This window comes from Osmerus eperlanus, chromosome 9 (assembly GCF_963692335.1).
Source record: "Osmerus eperlanus chromosome 9, fOsmEpe2.1, whole genome shotgun sequence".
NCBI classification, from domain to species: domain Eukaryota; kingdom Metazoa; phylum Chordata; class Actinopteri; order Osmeriformes; family Osmeridae; genus Osmerus; species Osmerus eperlanus.
In genome coordinates, this window is record NC_085026.1 from 3920090 (window position 1) to 3946769 (window position 26680).

General features: G+C 46.7%; 2 protein-coding genes across 3 annotated transcripts in view; one reads left to right on the forward strand and one right to left on the reverse strand.

Annotated features, from left to right (window-relative positions):
* The window catches only part of LOC134026609 (dynein axonemal heavy chain 6-like), a 46014-nt gene extending 28153 nt beyond the window's left edge, over window positions 1–17861 (forward strand). The window contains exons 44-76 of the mRNA XM_062469504.1: window positions 70–156; window positions 702–899; window positions 2046–2204; window positions 3496–3690; window positions 3806–3987; window positions 4103–4211; window positions 4549–4674; window positions 4785–4879; window positions 5022–5181; window positions 5307–5438; window positions 5525–5620; window positions 5830–5970; window positions 6164–6379; window positions 6581–6811; window positions 7763–7884; window positions 8076–8320; window positions 8690–9111; window positions 9267–9462; window positions 10645–10854; window positions 11226–11314; window positions 11573–11729; window positions 12141–12351; window positions 12506–12608; window positions 12830–13051; window positions 13347–13550; window positions 14281–14480; window positions 14866–15011; window positions 15210–15445; window positions 15850–15962; window positions 16378–16502; window positions 16616–16755; window positions 16980–17126; window positions 17546–17861. Coding sequence (XP_062325488.1) covers window positions 70–156; window positions 702–899; window positions 2046–2204; window positions 3496–3690; window positions 3806–3987; window positions 4103–4211; window positions 4549–4674; window positions 4785–4879; window positions 5022–5181; window positions 5307–5438; window positions 5525–5620; window positions 5830–5970; window positions 6164–6379; window positions 6581–6811; window positions 7763–7884; window positions 8076–8320; window positions 8690–9111; window positions 9267–9462; window positions 10645–10854; window positions 11226–11314; window positions 11573–11729; window positions 12141–12351; window positions 12506–12608; window positions 12830–13051; window positions 13347–13550; window positions 14281–14480; window positions 14866–15011; window positions 15210–15445; window positions 15850–15962; window positions 16378–16502; window positions 16616–16755; window positions 16980–17126; window positions 17546–17761 — 5631 coding nt within the window. The 3' untranslated portion in view covers window positions 17762–17861. The remainder of the gene's footprint in view (window positions 1–69; window positions 157–701; window positions 900–2045; window positions 2205–3495; window positions 3691–3805; window positions 3988–4102; window positions 4212–4548; window positions 4675–4784; window positions 4880–5021; window positions 5182–5306; window positions 5439–5524; window positions 5621–5829; window positions 5971–6163; window positions 6380–6580; window positions 6812–7762; window positions 7885–8075; window positions 8321–8689; window positions 9112–9266; window positions 9463–10644; window positions 10855–11225; window positions 11315–11572; window positions 11730–12140; window positions 12352–12505; window positions 12609–12829; window positions 13052–13346; window positions 13551–14280; window positions 14481–14865; window positions 15012–15209; window positions 15446–15849; window positions 15963–16377; window positions 16503–16615; window positions 16756–16979; window positions 17127–17545) is intronic.
* Window position 17862: 1 nt separating this feature from the next.
* On the reverse strand, window positions 17863–25765 carry LOC134026354 (sodium-dependent multivitamin transporter-like). 2 transcript variants are annotated; one of them, XR_009931354.1, is made up of 16 exons: window positions 24850–25765; window positions 24631–24696; window positions 24415–24466; window positions 24238–24305; window positions 23941–24095; window positions 23505–23645; window positions 23107–23236; window positions 22406–22494; window positions 20840–20952; window positions 20679–20749; window positions 20492–20578; window positions 19493–19671; window positions 19171–19277; window positions 18934–19052; window positions 18530–18747; window positions 17863–18031 (listed from the first exon to the last, which is right to left on the reverse strand). XR_009931354.1 is itself a non-coding variant. In XM_062469032.1 (15 exons), exons 1-15 carry the CDS (start codon window positions 25195–25197, stop codon window positions 18604–18606), a joined length of 1869 nt encoding a protein of 622 aa, XP_062325016.1. In that variant the 5' UTR covers window positions 25198–25765; the 3' UTR covers window positions 17863–18603. The 2 variants fall into 2 exon arrangements, 1 of the variants encoding a protein (XP_062325016.1); XM_062469032.1 differs by having other exon boundaries at window positions 17863–18747.
* Window positions 25766–26680: the final 915 nt, after the last annotated feature.

Sequence of the window (26680 nt, forward strand, 5' to 3'; positions counted from 1 at the left end):
CCTGGGAAGCTCACACTGCAAGCATGGCCATTCACCCTGCTGTCCTCACTTCCTGGTTGTGTGGTTTAGTTCCCCATGGTGTTCTTTCCGGAGGCGGTGGAGCACATCATGAGAGCAGCCAGGGTGTTCAGGATACCAGGAGCGCACTTGATGCTGGTAACTATCTCCAGTCACCACAGACCCACACTCTGCTAACTGTTCACTCTGAATGTCTGTGAGATCTCAGATCATTAGATCAAATCAACAAACACGTTTCCTGGGGGGGGGGAGGGGGGGGGGGGGGTTGGGTTCTTGTCTCACCGCCATCAACTCACCACTAGTTAACTGGTGAGCACTGAGTCACCACTCAGTCCTGGTTCAGAAAGTAGAAGTAGGATACTGTGCCCCAGCATGCCCTGAACCAACAGAACACTCTGCTCTGAGTACTGTGTTAATTAGCAGGCCTGAATTGTGGTCATCATCTGACTCAGTGCATGGCTGGAACAAACACACTCCTACTCCCTGAAGCTAGGATGGGTATCAGTGGTAGAGCAGTAATAGGGCCCAGGTTTTTATCCCCTTTTGCGTGTCTCATTGGATGAAAGTGTCTGCTAAATGAAACAAATACATGACTGAGCTTGATTGAGCTTAGCTTCGGTGTCACCAGTTCCTTGTCCTTTACCTTAACCATAATCAGTTATTTGAACCTATTCTTCCTTCAGATTGGGCTGGACGGCACAGGGAAGGAGGAGTGTGTGACACTGGCGTGCCAGGTGTCAGACTGCCACCTCTACAAGATGTCCGTGCCATGGAACTGCTGCCAATTTGACTTCAGAGACAACCTGAGGAGGGTTTTTAGGCAGGCCGGGGTTCACCGCAGAAACACAGTGCTTTACATCACCGATGCAGACCTGGTCCAGGTGTGTGAGGAGTTTCTCCAGGGTTGAAACTGTAAAAGCGAAAAGGCCTTATGCTTTAAGAATCTTAGTTATAAGCCTTCTCTCTCTCGCTCTCTCTCTCTCTTACATTTACATTTATTCATTTAGCAGACGCTTTTATCCAAAGCGTCTTCCAAGAGAGAGCTTTACAAAAGTGCATAGGTCACTCATCATAACAACGAGATTGCCCCAAACATTGCGGGTAGCCAAAACATGAAGCATACATTGTGAAAAACCAAATAAGTTCCAAAGGAAAGAACCATCAGAGCATGTAGTTAAACAAGTTACAATTTAACAACGTGAACCTCAAAAGTGCAAGAGTGTACCTGTGGAAAAGCAAGCAACAATAATATAATTCACAGCGAGTACAGGAATTTTAAATCAGTTACAACTAACCAACAAGAGCAACAAGTCATTGTGATCCTGGGGGAAACTAACATCAGGGCCAGCAAATCATTCGTAAGTACCGTTGTACTCCCGGAACAAGTGCGTCTTGAGCCCCTCCTTCCTTGAGCCTCTCTCCTTCCCTCTCTATCTCTACCTTCCCTCTCTATCTCTCTCTGTATTTTTGTGTTTATTTATTTATTTCAAGACAGGGACAGCGCACAATAAAACATTAATGTTGTACAACAAGAGAATATGCATTGTGCCAGGTTCTAGCAGATTGCTATTTTCCACCTGTAGTCCCTGGGCAGGTTGATGGAATGGTACTTAGAACAATTAGTATAGGAAAAAGAAATCGAAAATAAAATAAATTATTAAGTAAAATAACAAAACAAGGCCAATAATGATAAAGAGACAATGTATAAAATAGATAAATAAAAACATGGAAGCAGATTCAACAAGACAGGTCAAGCTGCCCCCCAACACACACACACACACACACAAACACTGTCACAAATTCAACAATTCATAAATGTGTACACTCTTGTCTTGACAGTAGACAATACTTGGCAAGATGTGAGAAGGCATGGGGAGTTCTACATGAAATAATGTCTGTTGGCAGAGTATTCCATTGAGTCATGGCAGTGCAAGAAAATGATGACTTCCCAAATGCAGTTTTGCGTCAGGGTATACTACATTCACCCCTTGTAACAGATCTTGTTGCTGTCTCTGTTTCACTCCAAGGATTCGGTCCTGGAAGATCTGAACTGCATTTTAAAGTGTGGGGACGTACCTGGCCTCTTTGACAACGACGAGATCGACTCGTTCTCCCAGGACCTCAAGACCTCATCAGACGGCTGTGTCCTTGGAAACAGAGACGACGTGTATTCGTATTTCATCCAGGTGTGTATTCCAGGTAGAACGTCTAGGTCCTGGGTCATCATAACCTTTAAGATCTTGAAGTGATTGCTTAATCTCAGGAGTGACAAAACCAGACATTAACCGGTGCTGGACTTTTTAAAGGGGTCATTGACTGTAAAACCGAGTTTACCTTGTCATAGTTGAATAACAACAGTTCAGTGGGTAAAATGGACATACAGTGAACCTCAATGTCCATTGACACCTCTTTCCTATGCAAATCTCACAATTTGAAACTGCTGCTGTAAAACGGTTGGTTTCCAAAAAGCGTTGTGACGTCACAACGGTGGCTCCACTTTTTTTGGCTCTGGTCTGTACCTTTGTCATGCCCCAAAATTTGCTGCGCGCTGCTCTGTGTACTTCCACGGAATTACAAAGAAGAAAGTTTGGACTTTTTTCAAGGATATTGAAAATGGACTACGGTCGTAAATGCAGTGTTCCAGGCTGTACAGGGAATGCTGACACTTTTCTTCCCAAGGAACCAAACACTTGATGGGCATGGCTGATGTTTGTCTATGAGAAGATCCCTATGAAGTTCGACACTCAATTATTCATTTGCTCGAAACATTTCACCAAAGACAGTTTTGAAAACCTTGGACAATATAAAGCAGGATTTGCTAAGCCGCTGTTGCTGAAAAGATGTGCTATTCTGACCGTATGCTCATCACAACCGCAAGCTGTATGAGTTTGTCGCTAAAAGTTATTAGCAATGCTAACGTATGCTGTATCTAGCATAGGTAGAATGTGTGATAATTTCGTTTATTGGCAATGGGGCTAAAGTTATAAATAACCTGTGTTGTCATGTCAATCTACAATTCACGATGCATGTTTGGCTATGTTGCGTTTTTGCTCCGCAGCTTCGCTCGTTGTAAACCAACCAATTAGCGCGCAGCTCATCTATATATTCATGAGCATACCATAAAAGGGAGAAAACCTCTCGTTTTATTCCAGGGCTATTTCACAGGGTAGCATTGGGGCGCATAGAGCCAATGTTACATACCCTACTCGGAGACCTTAAGGAACAGTGTGAAATACCCTATAAAATCAGTCAATGACCCCTTTAAGGTACTGGCTGCATATAGCTAGCCAACAAATTAACTTGTTTGTTTTTGTTTGTAACTTTGAAACCAAAGATAATACAAATATGCAGTTAACAACTTTTTCATTCAAAGCAACACACAAGTAGTTTTTAACCTACAACCTCTTGACCGGTAGTCTACCACTGAGCCATAGGGCTACATCATACCTCAGAGATGTGTATTTGGGCATATTTCAGCAAGTGCGCCAGAGGCTGCACATAGTTGTGGCTGTGAGTCCAGCAGGCCAGTGTCTGAGACAGTATTGCTGGACTCATCCTTCCCTGCTCACCTGCTGCTACATGGACTGGTACAGCGACTGGTCCTCAGAGGCCCTGCTGCAGGTGGCCAGTAGCTCCTGCATCGACTCCAGCGACTTTGACAGCCTTGGCAAGGTGGAGAACAGTGTGTGCATGCGTGTGTGCATTTCACACTGATATTTTGATTAGATATCACAGTGACTATGATTAATCTCCACTTTTGAACAGCTTGACTATGACCTGATTTCAGGTTTTCCAGGAGAAGATTGCGGGAGCCTGCGTTGATATTCACAACACTTCCACCAAAACGGCAGCGACCTTCCTGCAGGAGACGAGAAGGCCATACTACATTGTTCCTAGCACGTTTATCACATACATAGTCATCTTCACAAACATGTACCAGTCAGAGAGATCAAAGCTCCACAATATCAGGTAGGTTAGGTTTTTCACATCATGTTTTGTTATATTTTTATGATGGGTAGAATTTGACGATGATGGGTGTTTTTGCATGGAATTTAGAAATGTGCATTTGGTTTCATCTGTAAAGAGCTCGCTTCTCTAATGGACTGGACATACTATTGGAGATGACATCCCTGGTCACGCTCATGCAAGAAGAGCTGGTGGAGCTGGGCCCACAGATAGAGGAGAAGTCCAAGGTACAGGAATTCTGTCACCCGTCCAGCAGGCTCTGATAGCACATGGCGCTCCAGGATGTCAATGATAAATAACATGGGGGTCAAGGTTATTAATTAGAAATAACATGGGGATCAAGGTTATCAATGAGAAATAACATGGGGATCAAGGTTATTGATAACATGGTCATGTTTTTTTACTATGGATATCAGAGATATCCATGACCTGGGGATCAAAGTTAAACTGTACATGACGGGGGGATCAAGGTTATAAATCAGATGAAGCTTAAATGTTACTACTTCATAGTGCCAAGGAAAAGACTGAGATAGCAACTGACAACTGGGCCTGTGTTTCCTGCAGGAAGTAGAAACGTTGATGGAGAAGCTGAAAGAAGATTCCAGGGCCGTGAGTCAGGTCAGAGCCATCGTAAAGAGGGAGGAGGAGATAATGACTCAGGAAACCCAGGTTGTGCATGAATATGCAGAGGTAAACCAACAGTTCAGGCTGCCCCATTTAGCTGCTGGTGGCATGACCATCAGGTGATGTGTTTTTATGTAAAACACATCACCATCACCAACTTGTTTACTCAACTGTAGGCGGCCAGGGCTGATTTGAATAAAGGATTGCCACTGCTAGAGAAAGCGGTTTCGGCTTTAGATGCTTTGGAAAAAAGTGACATTTCAGAAATAAGGCAAGTGGCCCTATGCCTGTTAAATATCACTCACAGTTCAAATATATTTTTAGTAGACGTGGGCAGAACATGTGTCAGTAAGACTAACTATGACAGAGACTTTCTGTGTACTGTATGTGATTTATTCATTATTTTCAAACAGAGTCTACACAAATCCACCAGACTTGGTGCTGACAGTCATGCACGCTGTGTGCATCCTCCTTCAGGAGACACCAAGCTGGCCCACAGCTAAACAGTTGCTAGGAGACCCTGGCTTCCTCAAGAAGCTAGTCAGCCTCGATAAAGACAGCATACCCGACAGGGTGCGTATTCAAGCAGCTACATGCTGTAATTGGAGAATTTTTAAAGGTGCTGTTTGACAACTGACATTAACATGTCAGTTGTCAAACAACACACTGGCTTTTTTTCTAAAAACTCTTTTCTGTAGGTGTTTGTGCTCTTGAGGAGGTACTCCAAAACCCCCGGCTTCACTCCCCAGAAGGTGGGGAGGGTGTCTGTGGCCTGCCGCTCCATGTGCCTCTGGGTCCTGGCTCTAGAACGCTACCATGACGTATCCCAGGTAGACCCTACCCCTCCAGTCTGGTGTTCTCTGGCCTTTTTAATGAATCACTTGCTCAATTATTATTATTATTTATTTTTCTCCAGATAATAAAACCCAAACAGAGGAAGGTGGAAGTGGCCCAGGAGGCATTGGTGATTGCCCAGACTCATCTGAGAACCAAGAAAAGCAAACTGTTGAAGGTAAAACTGTTGTTTTCAACCCAGGCTTACGAAGCTTACTAACCATTTTACACAAATTGCCCCCCAAGGCCACTCCTCCTTCCATACCCACCCCTCCCACCACCCCCCTACCTCTTGCTTGCCCCCCGCCCCCAAATCTCCTTCCTTTACCCCATCCTCCCTTGTTCCTTGCCCCGCTCCTCCATGATGCAGACTGCTTTTGTGTTCAGATTGAGCAGCACCAGAGGACCCTGGAGGACAGGTTCAATGCAAGTGTGTCAGAGCGGCAGGAACTGGGGAGACGCAAGGAGCTGACCACGAGTCGCCTGCTGACAGCCGCCGCCCTCATATCAGCCTTGTCCAAGGAAAAGGTCTCCTTTCTCCTCCTTTCTCCTCTGTTTTCTATGAACACTGGGCACCGTATCTATAAGGAGGCACCATACTGTATTTATGAGAAGACGCTAGACATTTGGACAAGTTGGATGTGTTTGGAATGCATATGCCATTTTTTGTTACTGTGTTTCAACCCCAGGCCTACCTCCTAACCTTTTTTATTTGGTGCAGAATCGGTGGGAGGCGGCTGTGGCGGAGCTGAACAGCAAGCTGCAGAACGTTGTCGGTGACGTCATGATGTCGGCTGCGTTCATCACTTACTGTGGTCCGCTTATGGCGGACTATCGCAAGTCTCTAGTGAAGCAGTGGTTATACATCTGCCACAGTGTTGAGATCCCAGTTTCAGCCCAATACTCGTTCCTCTCCAGCATGACAGAGAAGAACCAGGTATGCTCTCTTGCACGTATTCGCCAGAGGTTTGCCCCCAGACATATGAATACACATTTATCCAGTCTATTACCCACAATGCACACCCTCGCCTGCAAATTCAGATGTTGTAGTGCTTGAAATCCATCCATCCAACCCATCCTCCTCCCTTCTCCCTCCCACTCATCCCAAACCCCTCTTGCCCCCCCGACCCCCTGGCAGGTCAGTCGTTGGCTGAACACAGGCCTGCCTCCGGACCGCAACTCCTCGGAGAACGCGGTGATGGTAGAGAGCGGAGGGCTGTGGCCTCTCCTGATTGACCCCCAGGGCCAGGCCACGCGCTGGGTCTGCAGCATGGAGGGAGCCCGGCTCAGGAGGGTCACGGCCTCCGACGCCAACCTGATGAGCACGGTGGAGAGGGCCATACGGATGGGAGACCCCGTCCTCATTCAGGTACGGCCTCGACGTACCGCTGTAGGAAAATCTGTTTCCATATCGATCTAGGGATTATCCAGGGATGCTCATTGACTGACGTTAAGTACATGTACACTTAAAGATGCTGTAAAGTGGAATTTAAAATGAGTTTTAAGTTCATCACACCACAGAAGAATGTGTTGTTAACTACCCATCCAAATTCAACTGAAAAAAAAAACACAGACAAGTATGTTAAATTAGGCTTTGAAATCATGAGAAAATCAGCAGGCTTCTCTGCTTGAAGCTCCGCCCCCTCAAATGTATCGAATTTAGCAACAACAGCAACACTAGCTAAATCAATTGCAGATATCAGAACAGACCTACCTGCAGTCTCTGAGTGTTTTATGTGTTATTTACTTTGTCTTTGCATCGTACCAGCTGAGTAACAGAATGCAACTGTCTGTGATTTGACGTAGATCGGTTGCTGTGATGTAGATAGGTTGGGGTTTTGCCCCACCTATACAAAACCTGAGCTGAAAACGGGAGAGAAACTGTTCAACGGTCTAAAGGCCTTGGGCGGGCGGGCGGACGGACGGATACAATACTCTCTTTCATTTATGGTTCTCCGTAGGCTGTGGGTGCTGAAAACATGCAAAACAATGCATGGCGCAACGGTAATGATGTCGTTAGCAGACCAATCACAGCCAAGGGGGTATCCGTAACTATCCAAAATTAGGACGGATGGTTCGGAAATTCAGGAGGTGCACGTCGAGCTCTCCGGGGCTCTCCGAAGGCTCTCGGAGAGCTCGGAGAGGGCGTTCCACGTAGACAAAGGCGTTGCCATGTGTTCATTTAAGCTTTCTTTAAGTGTCCGACATACTTCAGTAGGTAGTCAGACACAGTACAGCTTCTGAGCCATGGTCCTAAGTAGCAGTTTACTGAGCTTAAGCATTGGTTTCTGACCGTCTTCAAAACCCTGGATGCTTTCAGGATGTGCAGGAGACCATAGACCCCTGCCTTCACCCAATCCTGAAGAAGGACATAATCATCCGCGAGGGTCAGTCACTAATCAAAGTCGGCGACACTGAAATCGAGTATAATCCCAACTTCAGGTAAATACACTCAATTCCTGTTAGTGGGAAGTTTGAGTTTACTAATCGATTTAGTAATCTTGCAGACGTTGCTTAGTTTTTTTTACATACATTACAGTACTGGTACTGTACAGTTCATGTGCAGGACTGATACCGGTGTGTTTTAGTTTTTCGGTCTCCTCTTATCTTTCTGTTTATGTTTTTTAACAAAGGCTGTACCTGGTCACTCGCCTGCCCAACCCCCACTTCCTGCCGGCCGTGTGTATCCTTACCAGGCTCATCAGCTTCTGGGTGGAGCGGGAGGGCCTGCAGGAGCAGCTGCTGTCCTCCGCCGTGTCCCTGCTGCGGCCTCGGCTGGAGGAGGAGCACGGCTGCCTGCTCCACACCATCACCGCCGACCTCTCCAGCCTCCACCAGCTGGAGAACAGGTCCCTGCTGCTGCTGCAGGGGACCTGGGGTGAGGAGGGAGGGGTGGGTGTTTGGGTGGATGGAGGGAGGGAGGGGTGGGAGGGAGGGAGGGAGGGAGTGGGTGGGTGGGTGGGTGGGTGGAGGGTGGGAGGGAGGGAGGGAGGGAGGGAGGGAGGGAGGGGTGGGTGGGTGGATGGATGGGTGGATGGGTAGATGGGTAGATGGATGGGATGGAGAGATAGGATGGTGGAAGAAAAGAGGGGGAAGGAGGTATGAATGAGAGGGATAGGTGGGTGGGTGGACAAAGGGAGGATCGATGGATGGTGGAACGTAGCAAGGATCGATGGATGGAAGAATGGATGGATAAGAGACCACAAACAGCGTGATAAGACCCTCTAAAACAACCAATCAATTTCAGGACACATATTGGACGACCAGGACCTCATAGAAAACCTCAAGAACTCCAGGGTCACGTCGTTTGAGATCTCCATGCGGCTCGACGTGGCCAAAGAACAGGAGAAGGAGATCGACGAGGTTCGCAGGAAGTTCCTCCCCATAGCCAACCGGGGAGCAGACCTCTACTTTGTCTTGGCCCACCTCCCCCAAATCAACTGCATGTACCAGTTCTCCCTGGACTGGTTCAAGGAGATGTATGTGAAGGCCATCCAGCTGGCTACAGGAGGCCAGGAAGGTCCCTCTCTGGATGTCTCCAACCCTGTGACGGGCACCCTGCGCCCAGACAGCGCCCGGTCCTTGAGGAAGAGGGACGCGCCCATCCTGGAGGACTTCAACTCCCACCTCCTCCACATCATGGATGTCATCACTGAGACCATCTACAAGGTAAACATGTCACGGACATTTCCGTCTGTCTTGACTGCATCGCCGCTGCTGTATTTTCTATATTAATTACTTGTATGTGGCTGAGGATAAACGCTTCTGCTAACTGAATAAAAGGGCAACTTTAATGGAATTGTACGGAAACGTGGTCGTTCCAGGAAGTGTCCCTGGCCCTGTTCACCGACCACCAGCTCTGCTTCTCCTTCCTCATCTGTCGTAACATCCTGCAAACCAAACACCTCAACTCGCCGGAGGGAGGGAAACAGGAAATACCTCCGGAAGAGTGGAGAATATTCTTGCACTCTGCTGTGTTGGCCAGCATAATGGATGCAAAGAGAGCCCAGCGTGATGAAGGTAGGCGTTGGTATATTCAACTGACCCAAATGTCCTACGAGAGCCAGTCTCTTGCTTCGCAACGTCTCACATCAGCATTTGGTGGAAAATAATCACATCTGAGCAGAATTTGTGTAAAGATGGTGTTCATACAATGCTGAGTATATCACTGTTGTTGAAACCCTGCTGTAACAATGCAGTCTACCCTGAGGAATCAATAAAGTATTATCTATCTCTGGCTCTCTCTCTCTCTCTCTCTGGGCCTCATGTACTAACGCTTTTGCGCCCACTTCAAGCGTATTTGTTTCGCAACGTGCGCGTAAAAGCATGGCGAGGTATGTACAAACATGCCGCACTGAGGTAAAAGCGCAGACTGCCTGTCGCGGGAACTGAAAATGGCAAATTGCGCTTTTCCGTGTCATGCATATGCATTCACGGGATGGTCAAGGGGTAAGTGGGAGTTTCCCATAAAGAGATGGGAGGGGATGCATAAAGTGCGCCTAATTATGTATTCCGCGGTATGTAGAAAAACCGCCTGTGAAAGTGCACCTCTATTTTGCGGTGAAAATTCTCCGCCTGTTAAAAGAAGGTGTAAACCAGGATGCGCATATTCCTCCTGGTGAAATGACAGCAGTAACCCGTGCAAGACAAAGACATAGGCCAAAGGATTTTTGCCACAAGGATCACACTTTTTGAATTGAGTGAACACAAAATCATTACGCGTTACAGATTAAGCAGCCATGCAATATTACAGTTACTGGAAGAAATCAAAGATAACATCGAATCTCCAACTCAGTGTTCACATTCCATTCCAGCAGTTGTTAAACTCCTCACTACATTACAAATATTGGTATCAGGATCATTTCAAACAGTCATCACTGTTTTGACTTTGGTGGCTGATCTATGATAGAAAGAGAGAAGGAGGCCCATTCAATTGCGCGTTTAAATGCTCGCAATGTACGGTATAGTGGGCGGAGAAAGGCGCTGATTACCCGATGACCTGCAGGTTTCGTAAATACGACGTAAACTGAAGTATCACAGCCTGCGCTTTCTGCGTGTTGGCCATGGCGCTAATAACGTTACGTTTGCAAATGTACGTACATGAGGGCCTCTGTGTCTCTGTCTTTCTCTGTCTCTATCTCGCTCTATGTCTCACAGTGACACAGTAACGGCCCTTCCTGGTGTTGATGTGTCCCTGTCCAGGTGAGCCGGGGGTGGAGCGTCCAGACCACCTGTGGCTGACTGACTCCATGTGGGCCCAGTGCCAGTACCTCTCTGCCCAGCTGGCCTGCTTCGCCCACCTCCACAAGTCCATCCAGACCAACCTAGATCAGTGGGCTCTGTTCAGGTCGGCCGCAAACCTGTACGAGCTCCTGAGAGAGCCCTACATCTGCGACACTGATGCAGACCGAGGTTGGAGCACACTTTGTGGGGCAAAGCCAAGAAGCTGACCAATCACCACATAGCTGTTGGTTTTCTCTAGGAATAATCATAATAATCATACTATTCACTTACTTAATACTTCATTGTCAAGCTCAGGGCACTACAAACAGGGTTTACTAAATGGATAAATAAAAAGTGCATACATACAGTGTACATACATACAAGTGCATACATACAGTGCATAGTATGTACAGTGTATATATAGCATATAAAGTGATATAAAATATTTACCTTCTTTAAGAGAAAAGCTTTTGACATTTGGCTGTTGTGACAATCCTTTGGTGCCCTGATTAATGCACTTCAGTGTGTGTTGTCCCCGGGTGTGCTTGTCTTGTTTCCAGCCTCCACCAAGCAGAAGGACAGTTACCTGACCAAGTGTTTTAGGGTCTTCCCCTGGGAGAACCTGTCTGGCTTCCAGAGGATCATTCTGGTGTGTGTGTGTGTGTGTGTGTGTGGGGGGGGTATATCAATCAATCAAACACATTTACTGTTGACACATTTCACAACACAATACACAAAAAGACACGTTAGAAACACCGCACACAAAACACAGGACAAAGTACATGCCATGACAGCCACCGTAACATGCTTTGGCTGTCTTTATGCAGACTCAGAGGCCTTAATGTCACACAAGAAGTAGATGAACTGTCTAGAGCGAGCCAGTTGTGATCCTGTATTTACCTCTCAGATCAAGGTCCTGCGACCGGAGTGTCTAATGTTGTCAGTGAGGGCGTTCATCACAGAGAAGATGGGCTCTAAGTACCTGGAGGGAGGGCAGGTGTCTCTGAGGGAGGTGTACCATCACTGCAGTGCAAACACACCCATAGTCTTCATCTTGTCCCCTGGTGAGTAGGAAGACCAAGTCTCTCTCTCTCTCTCCCTCATTCTGTCGGTCTCCATGTCTTTCTGTCTCCTTTAGTTTTTCTCCCTGTCCTCGCTGTCTTCTTCACTCATGCCATCGCTGTCTCTCTCGCTCTCATCCTCTCTCTTTCTCTTCCTCTGTAGCTCCATCTCCCCCTCTTTCTCTCTCTGCCTCCCCCCCCTCCCTTTCTTTCTCTCTGCCTCCTTCCCCCCTCTTTCTCTTTGCCTTTTTCCCCACCCTCTCTCCACCCTCTTTCACTCTCTGCCTTACACCCCTTTCTCTCTCTCTCTCTCTCTCTCTCCTCCCACCCACCCTCCCCTCCTCCTGGACCAGCAGTCCCAGCGTATCTCCTCCCAGCCAGCTTGGTTACCCTGGCTTCTCCGCCCCTCCTCAGGTGTGGACCCAGCCTCCCATCTGGTGCGGCTGGCCCAGGAGCTCCGCGGCAGCAGCCTGCACCTGGACATGGTGTCCCTGGGCCAGGGCCAGGGCCCGAGGGCCAACGAGCTCATCCACCAGGCCCAGGTCCTGAAGGGCCGCTGGGTCTTCCTCCAGAACTGTCATCTGGCCGCCTCCTTCATGCCCAGGCTGCAGAATATAGTGAACTTGTGAGTGACACGGAGTCCTTACATTTCATTGTGCCTCGTCGTCTGGATAGAATGTAGTTGTACGACACTGTTGTTAAAGTATATTCTGTGTACCTTGTAGCCACAGCGTTTTGTGGGTTGCTGAGTGTGTGTGTGTGTGTTTGGGCGTGGTCAGGTTGAAAGGGAGAGGGTCGGATCTGGACCCCCACTTCCGCCTCTGGCTCTCTTCCAAGCCTGACCCAGGGTTTCCTGCCTCCGTCTTGCAGAGCGCCATCAAGGTGAGCCATTACCACGCCCCACCCCTAGAGGGCACTCCCACATTCACTTACCCATAGGAGACCTTGGAGTTAAAAGAGGAAAATGTATAGTTTTTTCTCATCTATATGTTTTTGTTTATTAACAGTTTCTTGGTCATATCAAACTCCATCATTTTGATAGAGTTTTTGCTACTGATTGGTCACATGTGAAGAAGGCTGCGTGTGATTGGGTGTCCCTTCAGGTGGGTTTGGACCCTCCCCGGGGTGTGAAGGAGAAGTTGCTCCACACCTTCAGCCCCAGCGGAGAGGCAAGCGAGAGGACCTTCTCTCAGGCAGACTGCAGCCCCCACTGGAAGAGCCTGCTCTTCAGCCTGTGCTTCTTCAACGCCATCGTCCAGGAGAGGGCCAAGTTTGGGCCCCTGGGCTGGAATGTCCCCTACACCTTCACCTCCTCCGACCTCGAGGTAGAACCATGGGTTCAGTTAGCTTTTATCCCAAGCCAGCTGCAGTACGGGGGATTTGAACATGTGACTTCTCTAGCTGCAGTTAATTGCTCTAACCATTAAGCTATACTTGGGTAGAGGGGAAGATTGTCATGCTGAGACAGCCTGGTTGACTAACCATGATGAGATAGGTGGTGCTAGAGTGAGAGATGATATTCGGATCTATTCCGTGGGTGTATGTCTGTGTGTGTGTGCATGTGTGTGTGTGTATATATATATATATATATATATGTGTGTGTGTGTGCGCTTCACCCAGGTGTCCATCATGAACCAGGAGCGCCTCTTGCGTGGGGTGGATGGTTGTGCGTTGCCATGGGCGGCGCTGTGCTACCTGACCGGGGAGGTTACCTACGGGGGCCGTGTGACCGACCCGTGGGACCGCCGCTGCCTGACTGCCGTCCTCCAGCACTGCTACTCCCCCCTCGTGCTCCAGGAGGGACATGGGCTCTGCCCCGCCCCGGTACCGCCTTCCGCCCACCACCACAACAGCACTGTTAGGAGGTCCATAACAAACATACATTTTTACAAGCAATGTATAACAGCCAGCCTAATGCTGCGCTATTGCAGTGTTGCCCCAGGCTCCGGTACGACGCGCTAGGCGGCTATGGTTTTACTTGTTGCTCGTCTTGGTTTCAATTAGTCCAAAAGCCGGCTAAGGATATCATACTTTATTCAAGGGATTTGGTACAAACAAAACATCCATAAAACACAAGTAAACTGTTACAAACTCCGCCATAAGCGGTCAAAACCACCCAGTGTACAGCATTAACCATACCCCACAATACCATTACATATTTGGCTCTTACACAATGAGAGGGCTTCACAGATGCCCACAGATCAGCACCTATAACCACTCGGAACCCTAAAAGTAGACAAGGAAAAACTCTTAGAATTAAGAGACCTCAGCAGGAGCTATTCAGATCCCCTTCTTTAAACCTGCAGTTTTGACTTTACTCACCAAATACTCCCAATTATTAGTTACTCACAAAGTACTCCAATTATTATTTACTCACCAAATACTCCAATTATTACTTACTCACCTGAATACTTCAATTATTACTCACTTATCTAAATACTCCAGGGGCCTAAGTTTCATCATACATGGGTTAGCTCTAAGCCACAGGCACCAATCATTAGCTTGTCTTTAGTGTCTCTTATAAATAAAGAGCACTGTGTTCCTGTCTGAGCAGGGGTACCCAGCCTTCCCCAGAGAAGCCAGCTGGGCTGAGTGCCGCTCCTACGTAGAGCGCCTGCCCGACCAGGACCTGGCCCAGGCGTTCGGCATGGACAACCAGGCTGAGGCTGTTGTCCTGCACAGCCAGAGCCAGCTGCTGCTGCACAACATCCTCACCCTGCAGCCGCGTCTCAGCGACAGCAGCTCGCTGGCCAGGTGGGAACCCCAAGGAACCCGGGTATTTAAGCCTGAGACAGTGGGACCGAGGTGTTGCAAGGTACTCTGGGTATTTAGGGTTAGGGTTGGAAATCCAGAGGTGTTGCCAGGAACCCTGGGTATTTAAGGTTATAGAACAACACTACATATAGAAACCCACAATAGTCCCTGGCAAACCTTTCCCCTCTCACCTGTGGTCACAATCGCCCCCTACTGGTAAGTTCACACCCCCTGGGTGTAGACGGGGTGTGGACATAATCCCATCTCATCACAACACCTACTCACATTTTATACACATTTAGTAACTGACATTTATCATGTGTATGAAGGTATCTACAGGTAGGTACATGTGAGTGTGTGTGTGTGTGTGTGTGTGTGTGGGCAGAGACGGACAGAGCCAGGATGGAGATGTCCTTCAGATGGCCTCCTACATATTGAAGAAGCTTCCGGAGACGGTGGAGGCTGACCATGTGACAGAGAAAACCCTCCTCCTGAGGGACATCATAGCCAGAGTCAACACTGCAGCGGAAGGTGCTGGAACCCTCTGCTAACATGTTCCCATATGCTACACTGTGTTAGCCTGGTCTGGATGGGGCGGGTTAGAACAGGAACTTATACACATATGCTACACTGAGACACACATGGCAATCAAAGTGAAAAACTGACTTTGTGTGCACCTGTGTGTGTGTGGACCTGTGTGTATGTGCGTACACCTGTGTGTGGCTTCAGTAGGTGTGGAGCGCCCCTCCCTGGCCTCGCCCGCCCAAACCTCGTCCTCCCTGGCCTCGTCAGCCCTGGTGGTGGTCCTGCGCCAGGAGCTGGACCGATTCAACCGTCTGCTAAGAGTGGCTCGCTCCTGCCTGCTGTCCGTGTGCTCAGCCCTCAGGGGAGAGCTGCTGATGAGCCCCAGTCTGGAGGAGGTCTGCAACGCTCTGCTCTCCATGCTGGTGCCCTCCGCCTGGCAGGTGGGCCCACCTGCATGTGTGGGAATTATTGTGTTTATGTTATCTATTTATGTGTTACGCCTTCATATTATGTGAATATGTGTGTTACACCTTCATACTTCAAGTTGATTGTCAAATGCTCATAACTGACTGATGTTATGAGTGTTACAGTTTCATATATGTCAGTGTGTGTTACAACTTTATATGTGAATATGTGTTACAACTCCTTAAAATGTATTATTTTAAATGCATACGTCTGTCTGTTTGTACAATACAATTGTGTTTGTGTATTTGTTGGCCACTTTGGATGGATTATGGATGATAAAGTAAAATATATTTTATTGGCAAACAAAGCTGTAGCCATGAGGGTGTTATCAAACTAAATGGACACTGTTGTGTGAAGCTGACCATCTTTGTTTTGGTAGCACTGTTCCTACGAGTCCTGTCAACCCCTGGGGTCCTGGGTTCTGGACCTGGAGCAGAGGGTGTATTTCTTCAGACTCTGGGCTGACCACATCAAAACCACCCTCATTGAAAGGTTGTAAGATCATCATGTTAACATATCTGCATCTACATAGCTACATGTTCTGCAGGACCTCACCTTACCTCTCTCTGCACTCGGCAGTAGAAAACCAAAAACTGAGATCCTTCTGGAAGAATTGCGCCACCTGTAGGACACTGTTTGCCGGTGTCAGAAAGGCCTGCTTAACACTTGTCCTGGAGATCTGCAATACCATCATTACTGTTTCTGCTACAACCACTATCTCACTCACCTGGTTTAGAGATTAGCAGGTTAAATTAGGGCCAGACCTAGTGTAAAACATCTGCACTGCATACTTTACTGTAAAACTTTATCAGTCATGGATTATTCCACTTTGCTGTACAGAAACATTTTCCGTTCTGAACCGTAGTCTCCTCGTAAACGCTCACAGGAGATTTCTGTGTTTCTGCAGCGGGTTGACTCCAGGCCTCAGAACAGTCTACTCTCTCGGCCTCCCAGCCAAGCCTGACCAGCAGAGCAGCCATCGCAAGAGGAAGCCTCGCAGCTACTGGCTGTCTGGCTTCTTCTTTCCCCAAGGTATTTCCCATGGTCGATCTGACCGGATCCGGGTATATCAATCCTTTTTAGTGTTTCATTTAATCCGTGGTTCTCCACAACGGGATCCTAACCCCGTGGGTCCTGATCTGTAGGTTTCCTCACGGCCGTGCTGCAGGACAGTGCCCGTCAGAAGAACCTGGCTGTAGACTCCTTGTCCCTCACCTACCGCGTCCAGCCCAGTGACGCGTCACCCTGCGCCTGGAGCGCAGACAAAACCAAGCTCTTCTTTGAGGTAACCCATGATAGGAGTATCAGCCGCTGTGTGATGGCCAGGAAAACGTGATCATGTACCGTCTATAATGTGTGTGTGTGTGTGATCGATTGAGTGGGATTCGACTCGACTAAACACCTGTGTCTCAGAGAGGCTCCTTGTCTAAATGAAGAATCAAGCAGATCAGATGTGTGTCACCTGCTGGGGTAGCCTGCATACCGTGTCAACCTCCTGCTATGTTCCAGGGCCCCGCCCCGCCGGGCGAGGGGGTGCTGGTGTACGGGTTGTACCTGGCTGGGGCCGGCTGGGACCCGCTCTCCCACTCTCTCCAGGAGCTCCAGCCCAACATCCAGCACTGTCCCCTGCCTGAGATGCACATCCTGCCCTGCCGGGTAAACTGATTACCTTCTCATACTTGAATTGCTTCCAAAACCTAAACAATATTTTTTTGCCTGCAGTGTTTTATAGGATTTCAACAGCCAGAGTGAGTCATGTTTTATCAGTTACCTGTAGCATTGTGTTTTATTACTACTTATTAATTTGGCAGACAGTTTTATCCAAGTTGTACAGATCAAGGACCTGTAGTGTCATGCATTACCAGACACATGCAGTGTAATGTATGACCAGGTGCAGTACATGTAGCATCATGTTCTATAAAATGTTATCCACTAAGCATTTTGATTTTTATTCAAAAGCATATACATCAGGTATCTGAAGAATTTTGCCAGATTTTGTCATGTCTTATGTTGTATCTGTAGCATCACCATATCTTATCAGATCCAGTACCTGTAGCGTGATGTCCTGTGTTCAGATATCAGATGATGATAAGGCAGCGCCGCCTCCAGAGTCTCTAGAAGACCCCCAGCTGTACGAGTGTCCCTTGTACCGCACCTCCCAGCGCGGCGGCTCTCTCTCCACCTCCGGAACCTCCTCAAACTTTGTCACGGCCGTCTCTCTGCCCAGCAGGGAGCCCGCCGCTCACTGGATCCTCCGGGGCGCAGCGCTTCTCTGCCAGCTGGACGACTGAGCTCACTGCCACTGCAAGCACGCAGACTAGCTGGAGAGCTATTGGCTGCATGTTGGTCATTAGTTGTTTTTTTTCTCAATGGAAATAAAAATGATTTAGGATACCATGAAATGTTCTTTATTTTTTGTACGGTACAAATGGGCATTGTTTTAAAATGAGCATCATTTTATAAAACATAGATCTTGTGACTGAATTGATGTTTATATACATACTACAAAGTGGCACTGAGAAGGTTGAGCCACACCACAAGTGCGATAGTCCTTCTCAGATCTGTAGAACAGTATTCAAAATCAGCATTTTCTCAACATAACACATAATTCTACACCCCCCCTATTCTTTAGTTTTACGAGGCACAGAGATCCAACTACGCACTGTGACTGACAGGCGACTGACAATATGTAATCAGCAGTATACACTAGCAGCAATATCAGCAATAATCATGTAGCCATGCTATGCCTCATTGTAAGTTAATGAAAGAATTTGAATGTTAATGGCTCATAACAGTTGGCTAAATAAAAGTCAAAAGTTTTTTTGGGTTGTGATCGAATTATTTAGTTACCGTGGAATCTTACGGGAACCAAACTACGGGTAAACATGACATCCAAGAACAATCTTTGCTCTCATACCAAACTCTTTCATCCCAAACCACCACAGCATATCACAGCTTGGTAAGGCGAGGGCAGCTACACCACATCCTCATCCTAGTGACCGACCACACAAGAGTCCCAAGCGTATACTTTTGACCATGGGTACTGCAGCTGCTCTTACGTAGTAGTGCAATAGTAGTGAGTTTTGTACGTTACTATGGGTATGCAGCTATGCAGCCATGGTTACAGTGTTTTTCACAATGCCGTTTCGTGCTCCAGGATCTGTGTTTGACAGGGTAGAAAACTGTCTGTCTCGCCCAGCTCCGAGCCCTCCTCCCTCCAGAGGGCCTGCCCGTTGCTGTCCATGAGAGTTGAAAGTTGGCACTGCGGAGAAGACGCCTGTAGGAACACAACACACGTGGGTGGTTTGCTCAAGGTCCATTAGATAGCCTTTTTTTGTGCCTGTTATTTCTATTTGTTGTCTCACACATACGTATAAGCACAGGAATTTTGGTGTTGGCAGCTATAATATCGGTAAACCTCATGTCTGTTAAACATTCTCTTGGAGGCCACCTCTCTACTCACCCTGGCCTCCTTGGGAGCGAGACGACACATCTTCACTCTGAGCTTCTCCGGCAGGAAGAACAGCAGGTTGGTCATCAGAGGGTAGATGGTTCCTGGGGTAACCTCCTCTTTCATAGGACCTTGAGTCACCAACACAACAAAGAAAGATGATGACTTCTGGGTGAAGACTACTGAAATGTGTATCTCTTACGAACATGTTTTTGAAGTGTCTGTCCCAGAGAGATTAGAATGACCTACCAGTCAGGAAGCTGACGGCCAAGCCAGTGAGAATCACAGTGAAGCAGCTGAAGGCACTGTACCACATGTACGACAGCTGATAGAACCTGAGAAGCCCCACTGGTCTGCTGAAGAAAAATCAAACATATTTCAAGTTAATTCTCATATCCAAATTAACAGTGGCAATGCAATGCTGGGTTTCCAGACTACAACAGTGCAGCGAAATATTCAGCAAAAAATAAGGTTTTGAGATGAGACTTCAACAAAGGAAAAACAACAGGCCAAATGGGCCAATGCTTCAACAAACTATTTCTCCTGGCTGGTGGAGGTCTGTGTGTCCCACCTGGAGCCCTCAGAGGCGGTGAAGAGCGTGAGCGCCACTGTAGCTGTGATGTTCCGTGGCAGAGAGACGGAGCAGTTGTGGCTCGACGGGGCTCGGGAACCTGGTCTCCGGGTCACGATGCTCCCGATGCCCACCCAGAAGGCCAGGACCAGCCCCGCCCCCAGCCCTGTGAGGGCACCCTGGAGGACGGAAGAGGTTTAATACCAGAAGTATTGTCTTTCTATTGTTGGTTTAACCCTCGTGCTGCCTTCGGGTCACATGACCCAAAGGTTCATAACGAACCATCGTTGTGTTTACCCAATTTTACCCAATACAAAAACAAATACAAATAATTTTCTTTTAACCATTCCAATGTGGGGGGTCTGAGACAGCCCGACAGTTAAAAGAAAATGCTTCACTTTGTTTTTGTATGAGGTAAATTTGTCGCAATACGACGGTGGGTCACAATGACTGATGGGTCAGAATGACCCGAAGATAACACAAGGGTTAATGAATGAACAACGTCATATTAATGTATAATAATGTATTCATTAACAAACGCAGTTATCCAAAGTAACATGCAGGGGAGATCGGAACTTACAACCTCTTGATTTTCAGTCAAATGCTATACCACTGAACTTTACCTATCTCCAACATAGGAGTCATTGTTCTGTGTTGTGTGTTTAATGTCTGGCTGCACAACAAATTCATCCATGAGGGATCTTTAAGATCACACTCACACAGGACAGCACTCACACACAAGACAACACTTACACACAGGACAGCACTCACACACAGGACAGCACTCACACACAGGACAGCACTCACACAGGACAGCACTCACATACAGGACAGCACTCACACACAGGACAGCACTCACACACAGGACAGCACTCACACAGGACAGCACTCACATACAGGACAGCACTCACACACAGGACAGCACTCACACACAGGACAGCACTCACACAGGACAGCACTCACATACAGGACATCACTCACATACAGGACAGCACTCACAGTAGTATTGGCCCCTGGGAAGAACATCCCCAGACAGAAGAGGCCTAGAAGAGGGCCGCCTACTATGCCGAAGACTTTAAAAGCCACCTGAAAGTGAAACAAATACACTGTCATGGAAAACAGCAGAACTTGCTATAGTACATCTGCTGTGATGAGTTTAATGTTCTTCTTTTAAACACATGTTCACCTGTAATACTGAATCCCCCATCAAATGGGTAACATAGGCCATGGCTAGACACACCAGCCCATAAACCAAGGCTGAAGAGAGAAGAAAATTATAACAATCATCATTTGAACAAATCTTTTGGACATCTGACATGTTTTAGTAGTGTTTCCAAGGGAACCGACCCAGTGCCTTGGAGAGCAGCGTGGCTCTGGCTTCAGTCATGGAGGGGAAGTGGGGCTTGATGAGGTCCTCCATGGTTACAGTTGCCAGGGAGTTGAAGGCAGAGGAGATAGAGCTATGGAATAAGAATCCTCATCACTAACAATCATAGTGACCATAGACCATATAGTGCTGGTCTACAAGAGATGTTACAGGTGTGCTCCCAATATGGATCAGATTTTGATATCCAATACAATGCAAAGAAAAGTAACATCATGATTGTCCGGAGCAGGGGGGACTCTAAACTCTCTTCCCCCGACTTCTTCTTGTCTGGAAACAAAATGAATGTTATTGATGAATGTAAATATCTGGGACATTACATCTGTGCTGACCTGTCTGATGACAGAGACATTAATAGACAGTGTCGAATGCTCTATGGACAAGCTAATATGCTGATCCGAAAGTTTGGTGCATGCTCACCACCAGTTAAGACCAAACTTTTCAACGCATACTGTACCCCCATGTATACTGCTCATTTGTGGAGGAACTACAAAAAGTGTAGTATGCACAGACTGAATGTTGCCTATAATGATGGCTTGCGAATGCTGCTAAGGGTACCGCGATGGAGCAGTGCAAGCCAAATGTTACTTACTTACTTACTATGAACAGTATCATCCTGGTACTGACCAATCCGGCACTAAGTTCAGTGCGATGCTTTTCTAATATGTGGACTCACTGGCGTCTGAGCCTCCTCAGAAAATGATGTACATCGTGATTTTTATTATATGTTTGTCTGTATGTTGTTTTGTAATCTATGGACCTAGTAAGTGTTCGAAATAAAGTTTATGATGATGATGAATCATTTACATTTAGTCATTTAGCAGACGCTTTTATCCAAAGCGACTTACAAGAGAGAGCTTTAAGTGCATCGGTCTATGATCAAAAACATTGCGGGTAGCCAAAGCATGAAGCATACACTGTGAAAAGCAAATAAGTGCCAATGGGTGGAACCAGAAGAGCATGTAGTTAAACACATTTCAATTAACAACATGATCCTTGAAAGTGCTACAGTGTACCTGGAGGAAGCAAGCAACAATAATATAATTCACAGCGAGTACAAGCAGTTAAATCAGTTACAACTAACCAACAAGTGCAGCGAGTCCCTCAATAAGTGTCTTAGTGTTCCTGGAAGAAATAAACTAACATCCGGACCAACAAATCTTTCTTAAGTGCCATTGTACTCCCGGAACAAGTGTGTCTTTAGTCCTTTAACATTCCAAAAATTACATAAAACAAAGAGCATCACCAAACCTTCCATTTGATCAGATCAAATCAAATGTTTTATCAAATGCAGAGAACACAGGATTAATTCTTTGCAGCTCCTTCAACATTGAAATACAAGTATGAAAAGTATGAACAGAACACAATGAACACAAGTAAAACTGTTTAAATAAGTGGTTTGTGCTTGAGTGATGTGCCTAAAGTCCGTGCAAATTCTCTCTGGGCAGACAGCAACTTTAGTACAATAATGACCTTGTACAATGACCAGTCCTAGTCAGGCAACAGGGGGAGAGTGTTGGAGAACATACCTGAGCGCAGCGCTGAACAGACAGGCCACGAAGAGTCCAGGCAACCCAGGCAGACCCTGGAGCATGTCCATGACAAAGTACAACACCATCTGAGGACAACAACATTCCACTGGGTTAACACAACATCGACACCATGGCTGCCAGATATAGGTTACACGAGCACCAGGGTCAGCTCAGGTGGGTATAGCTTAGTGGTGGAGCATTTGCCTGCAGATCAAGGAGGTCACAGGCTCAACCGAACACACATTAGTATCACCCAGTGGGTTTCAGACACTTGTGACCTCATTGTGGACAGGGAGACAATGGGTAGTCACCATGTCTCCATCTAGTGGGGGCAGAAGGAACCTACAAGTCATAAGGGTCACTTGGTCACCCAGAACTCTAATTCCCAGCTGCCCCCACCAGGCCGACCGCAAGTGTGGCAGCTTCAGCCATTTTCCGTCACAGACTGTGACGGGACAGACTGAACTGATGGAAGGGGAGAAGACACACAGGGTAAGGGGCCAAGTTGCACCAGGAAAGTAGAGTACACATGTTTGTGGGAACATACTTTCAATCTGCTGGTTTGAGTTTAAGCAGATAAAAAAGGTTTTAAAGATAAGTAAACTATACCGTTTCCGTTAACAGCCTTTCTTTTTGTCCTCTATCTTCATTGCCCCTCACCCATCCCTGCACAGTAGAGCCTCTCATGATGTACTGACCGCATCTTTAGAGGAGATGCCTATCCTGTCGGAGAAGTCCTCACCACAGTAGCGAGCAAACATGACCAGGCCCATCACACAGCTCAGCGCTAAAGAAACTTGCAGGGAGGGGAACACCATGTAGCAGGACCTGCCAAACACACACACACACACACACACACACACACACACAGGACTCAGAATACAACCAATTTATGTTAACATAAATTCAAGTTACATCTAATGACATAAGACATTAGTAATTATTTTAATTGACTGATAAAATAAAGTAATGATAAAATTGACTGTGCAAAGCATAATTCATTGATTACACAGTACATTCAAAATCATTTCTAAATAACAATAACAATTGAGTCACTGACATCAATTATTACAAAGGCATGATGGGGGGTTCTTACATGACTGCGACCCTCTCAGTTCGAGAGCTGAGGTACCTCTGGACCTGAGCCTGGTTCACCCCATACAGGGACAGCATCAGGAACACGCCGCCCACCCCCAGAGTCCAGAAGGTGTGTCTCTCTGTGGGGTCAGGGTTCAGGCTGAACACGGCCAGGAAACAAAACTTACTTGGACCGAAACTTCCAAAAGATTTCCATCGAAAGTATAGAGTTGATAAGATATGTTATAGATGAGAGGGGATTTAAAGAAGGGAGGTCAGTTAGGGCAGTTTAAAGTTTAGTGTCATAGATGTAGGTTTATGTACCAATGTCCATATCAATGAGTGATATCAAAAAACGTAAAAATGACCATGACCTACTTGCGGACCAAAATACCAACACCTGTCTAATATCATGAGCGAGCGTGTGTGCGCTTGTGTACAGTCAGTCAACTCACTCCAAGCCGGCAATGCGGTTCCCCTCCAAGGCTCTCCTCCACACCTCCGCTGGCCCCCCTGTCTTCTGGATGCCCACCACAATGACCGCCAGCTGTCCTGCGAACATCACCACGGTCTGGAACACGTCAGTCCAGATCACCGCCTTCAGCCCGCCCTGGCAGCAGGTGGTCCAAACGAAGCAGATGTGCGTCCACAGGAGCACAGCGTTAGATGTTTATAGGATTAACTGTTGTTGATTAGGAGGTATTTTATAATGATCTCAGTGTCGATGATGTAACAGTCTGCAATCTTCTTACCAGTGCTGTGTAGAGTGAGCATACCAGCCCGGTGGCCAATACTGTTCCCCATAACTCAAATCCGGTAACTGATACAGCAGGAAACAGAGTGGAATCAAACACACACAGTAACATACCTGTACACAGCTGCCATAATGTGTGAGGACTGACAATACCACTACTGTCTGATGGACTTACCAGCATTGAGTGCAAAGGCAGGAGTATACACACAAACACCCATGTAGACAACCTGTTAATACAACCCAGGATAGAGAGATGAACACATAGATTCGATAGATACTGTAACTTTATTCATCCCCAGGTGTGTACATCAAGATAATTTAATGACATTTACAACCCTTCTGCTCATCTCAACAGTAACTTTGTACTTTGAGTACAGTACACAGAACTCACCATCTGAAAGATGAAGGTGACCGTTCCACAGATGCGCACCGCTTTGGAGAAGCGCATTTCAAGGTACTGAAAAGAAAACAATCATAAGAATAATACTTTTCCAAATATTGTGATCTGTAAAATGAATCAGCTTTAGTTAGCAACTCAATGAAAACAGACACTTTATTTCTTACTCTGTAACCAGCCGCTTTCTGTCCAACGTCTCTGATGTATACACACCTGGTAGGCGCTGGACAGATGCAGCCTGTAGAAGACTGGAATGAAGACATGCGCTGGGATGAGGAGACCCAGGATGTAGGCCACGCCGATGAACCAGTACTGCGTGCCGTGGGTGTAGATCTCTGCCGGCACACCTATGATGGCCACGGCTGACTGGAAGGATGCGATGAGAGACAGGGACAGAGGCAGGCAGCTCATGCTCCGGTCAGCCAGCAGGAACTCCTGCGTCGTCCGCTGGCGGCCCCCGGACAGAGCATAGTAGACTCCTATCGCCATGGAGGCCGCCAGCAAGAGGGCAAATATGAAGTAATCGACCGTAGTGAAGTGCTTCTGTGCCAGGGTATCCATTTAGCTTCAGTCTGAGTAAAGTCTGCACAGAGTAGAGGAGAATTCTGTTGAAGCAGCTTAGCGGTGCGAGGAGATCCCTTGTCCACAACCATGAGTGAGGATCAAGCCTTGAACAACACAGATATGGGAAAACATGCTGATTAAAACTGCATGTAGAGTCTGGACAGACTATTGACAGACCTAACCTTGGCTGCAATCTGCAGGAGAAAATAAACTCATTACATTTGTCAATTATATGGATATAATGTGGTAACATTTTTATAGTTTAACTGGGTTGACATGCAAAGGACTACTGGACCTGTTAAAACCCTTAGTCTGCGTATTTTAATCAGTTGTTATATTCGAATAACACATTCCAATTTAAAATCCAGTTTTTCTGGGATTTTTTCTCTTTCGATTATTCGGGCTAAACAAGCACATTCCAAAAACTAGACCGTTGGATTTCCATCAATGAGTTTAATCTGCGCATGTCGATCTCGCACACACGCACCCACGTGAATTGAGGCATAAACTGTTCGACTCTAAAGATGCCTTTTGCGTAAGGATATGGGGACGTTTTCTGCTTTTCGCCGACGTAGATACGAATTGAAGTTACTTTACCTTGGTATAGTAGCTACCTCTGACCTCTGTTGTTTTTCCTGTGGGTTCATCCTCTAGGTGAGGACGGAAGTTGACAAGCAAGTTAAGCAAAGGTGGGAAGTCTCTACAAATACATCATTCCCCTCTTGGCTAATACTTATTACGGCTTGGGTCGAGATAAGACCGTTGTAAGCACAATTAATTGATTACAATTCATGATGACCATGAGGTTATTAAGGAAGTAGGTTTAGATTTGAGCTTTTTGTGAAACATTTAAGAATAGGCTATATCTGACAAATCTTATCGCTTACGTAAATGTGAAAATGATAATACTTTTTTTCCGAGTAATGTTAGTAAGGTAGGTTATGTGCCAGTCCCAACCAGACCCAACGTGCGCCAGACTCGAAGAACTTTTCACTTAGGTTTTTATCAGACGAACAAATCGACTCGTTTGCTTATGCTTTCACGAAAAATATTCATTATAAGCAAGATTAATATGTGTATATATTAATCTGCAATATGACAAATGTCAAAGTTAGCAAATTGAAGACTTCTTATGTAGACTGATGATCACTACAACATATGGCAAACCTTTTGTAGCATGCTGAGGTCACCGCCAACGCAGTCGTGAACTTTACCCTGAATAGTGGTGAATAGTAGGCTACCCTGAACCATTGTTCCACAGGTTTGGAATTTCGAAATTCACACTAACACGTTTGAGGGGGAATATAAACGTGTCACATTATTTATACATGCATTGGGAAATCATGTGCCCCAAAATTAGATTTAATAGAAGCCTATTGGATGATAACAAATATTATATCGTTTCACAAACTGAGCAATTGGTGATTTGAAAATGAGCAAATCTCACCTTTCTGTGTCTAAGGGATCGCCCTAGGTAAAC

Bases quoted from the DNA above. Each gene is read 5' to 3' on its own strand.
- LOC134026354 (XM_062469032.1), bottom strand. From the start codon at position 25,197: ATGGATACCCTGGCACAGAAGCACTTCACTACGGTCGATTACTTCATA. The intron at 22,495-23,106 runs GTCAGTACATCA...TGTTGTCCTCAG, and splicing joins GCATCTCCTCTAAAGATGCG to ATGGTGTTGTACTTTGTCAT. The intron at 19,278-19,492 runs GTGGGACACACA...ATTTTTCTTCAG, and splicing joins ACCGCCTCTGAGGGCTCCAG to CAGACCAGTGGGGCTTCTCA.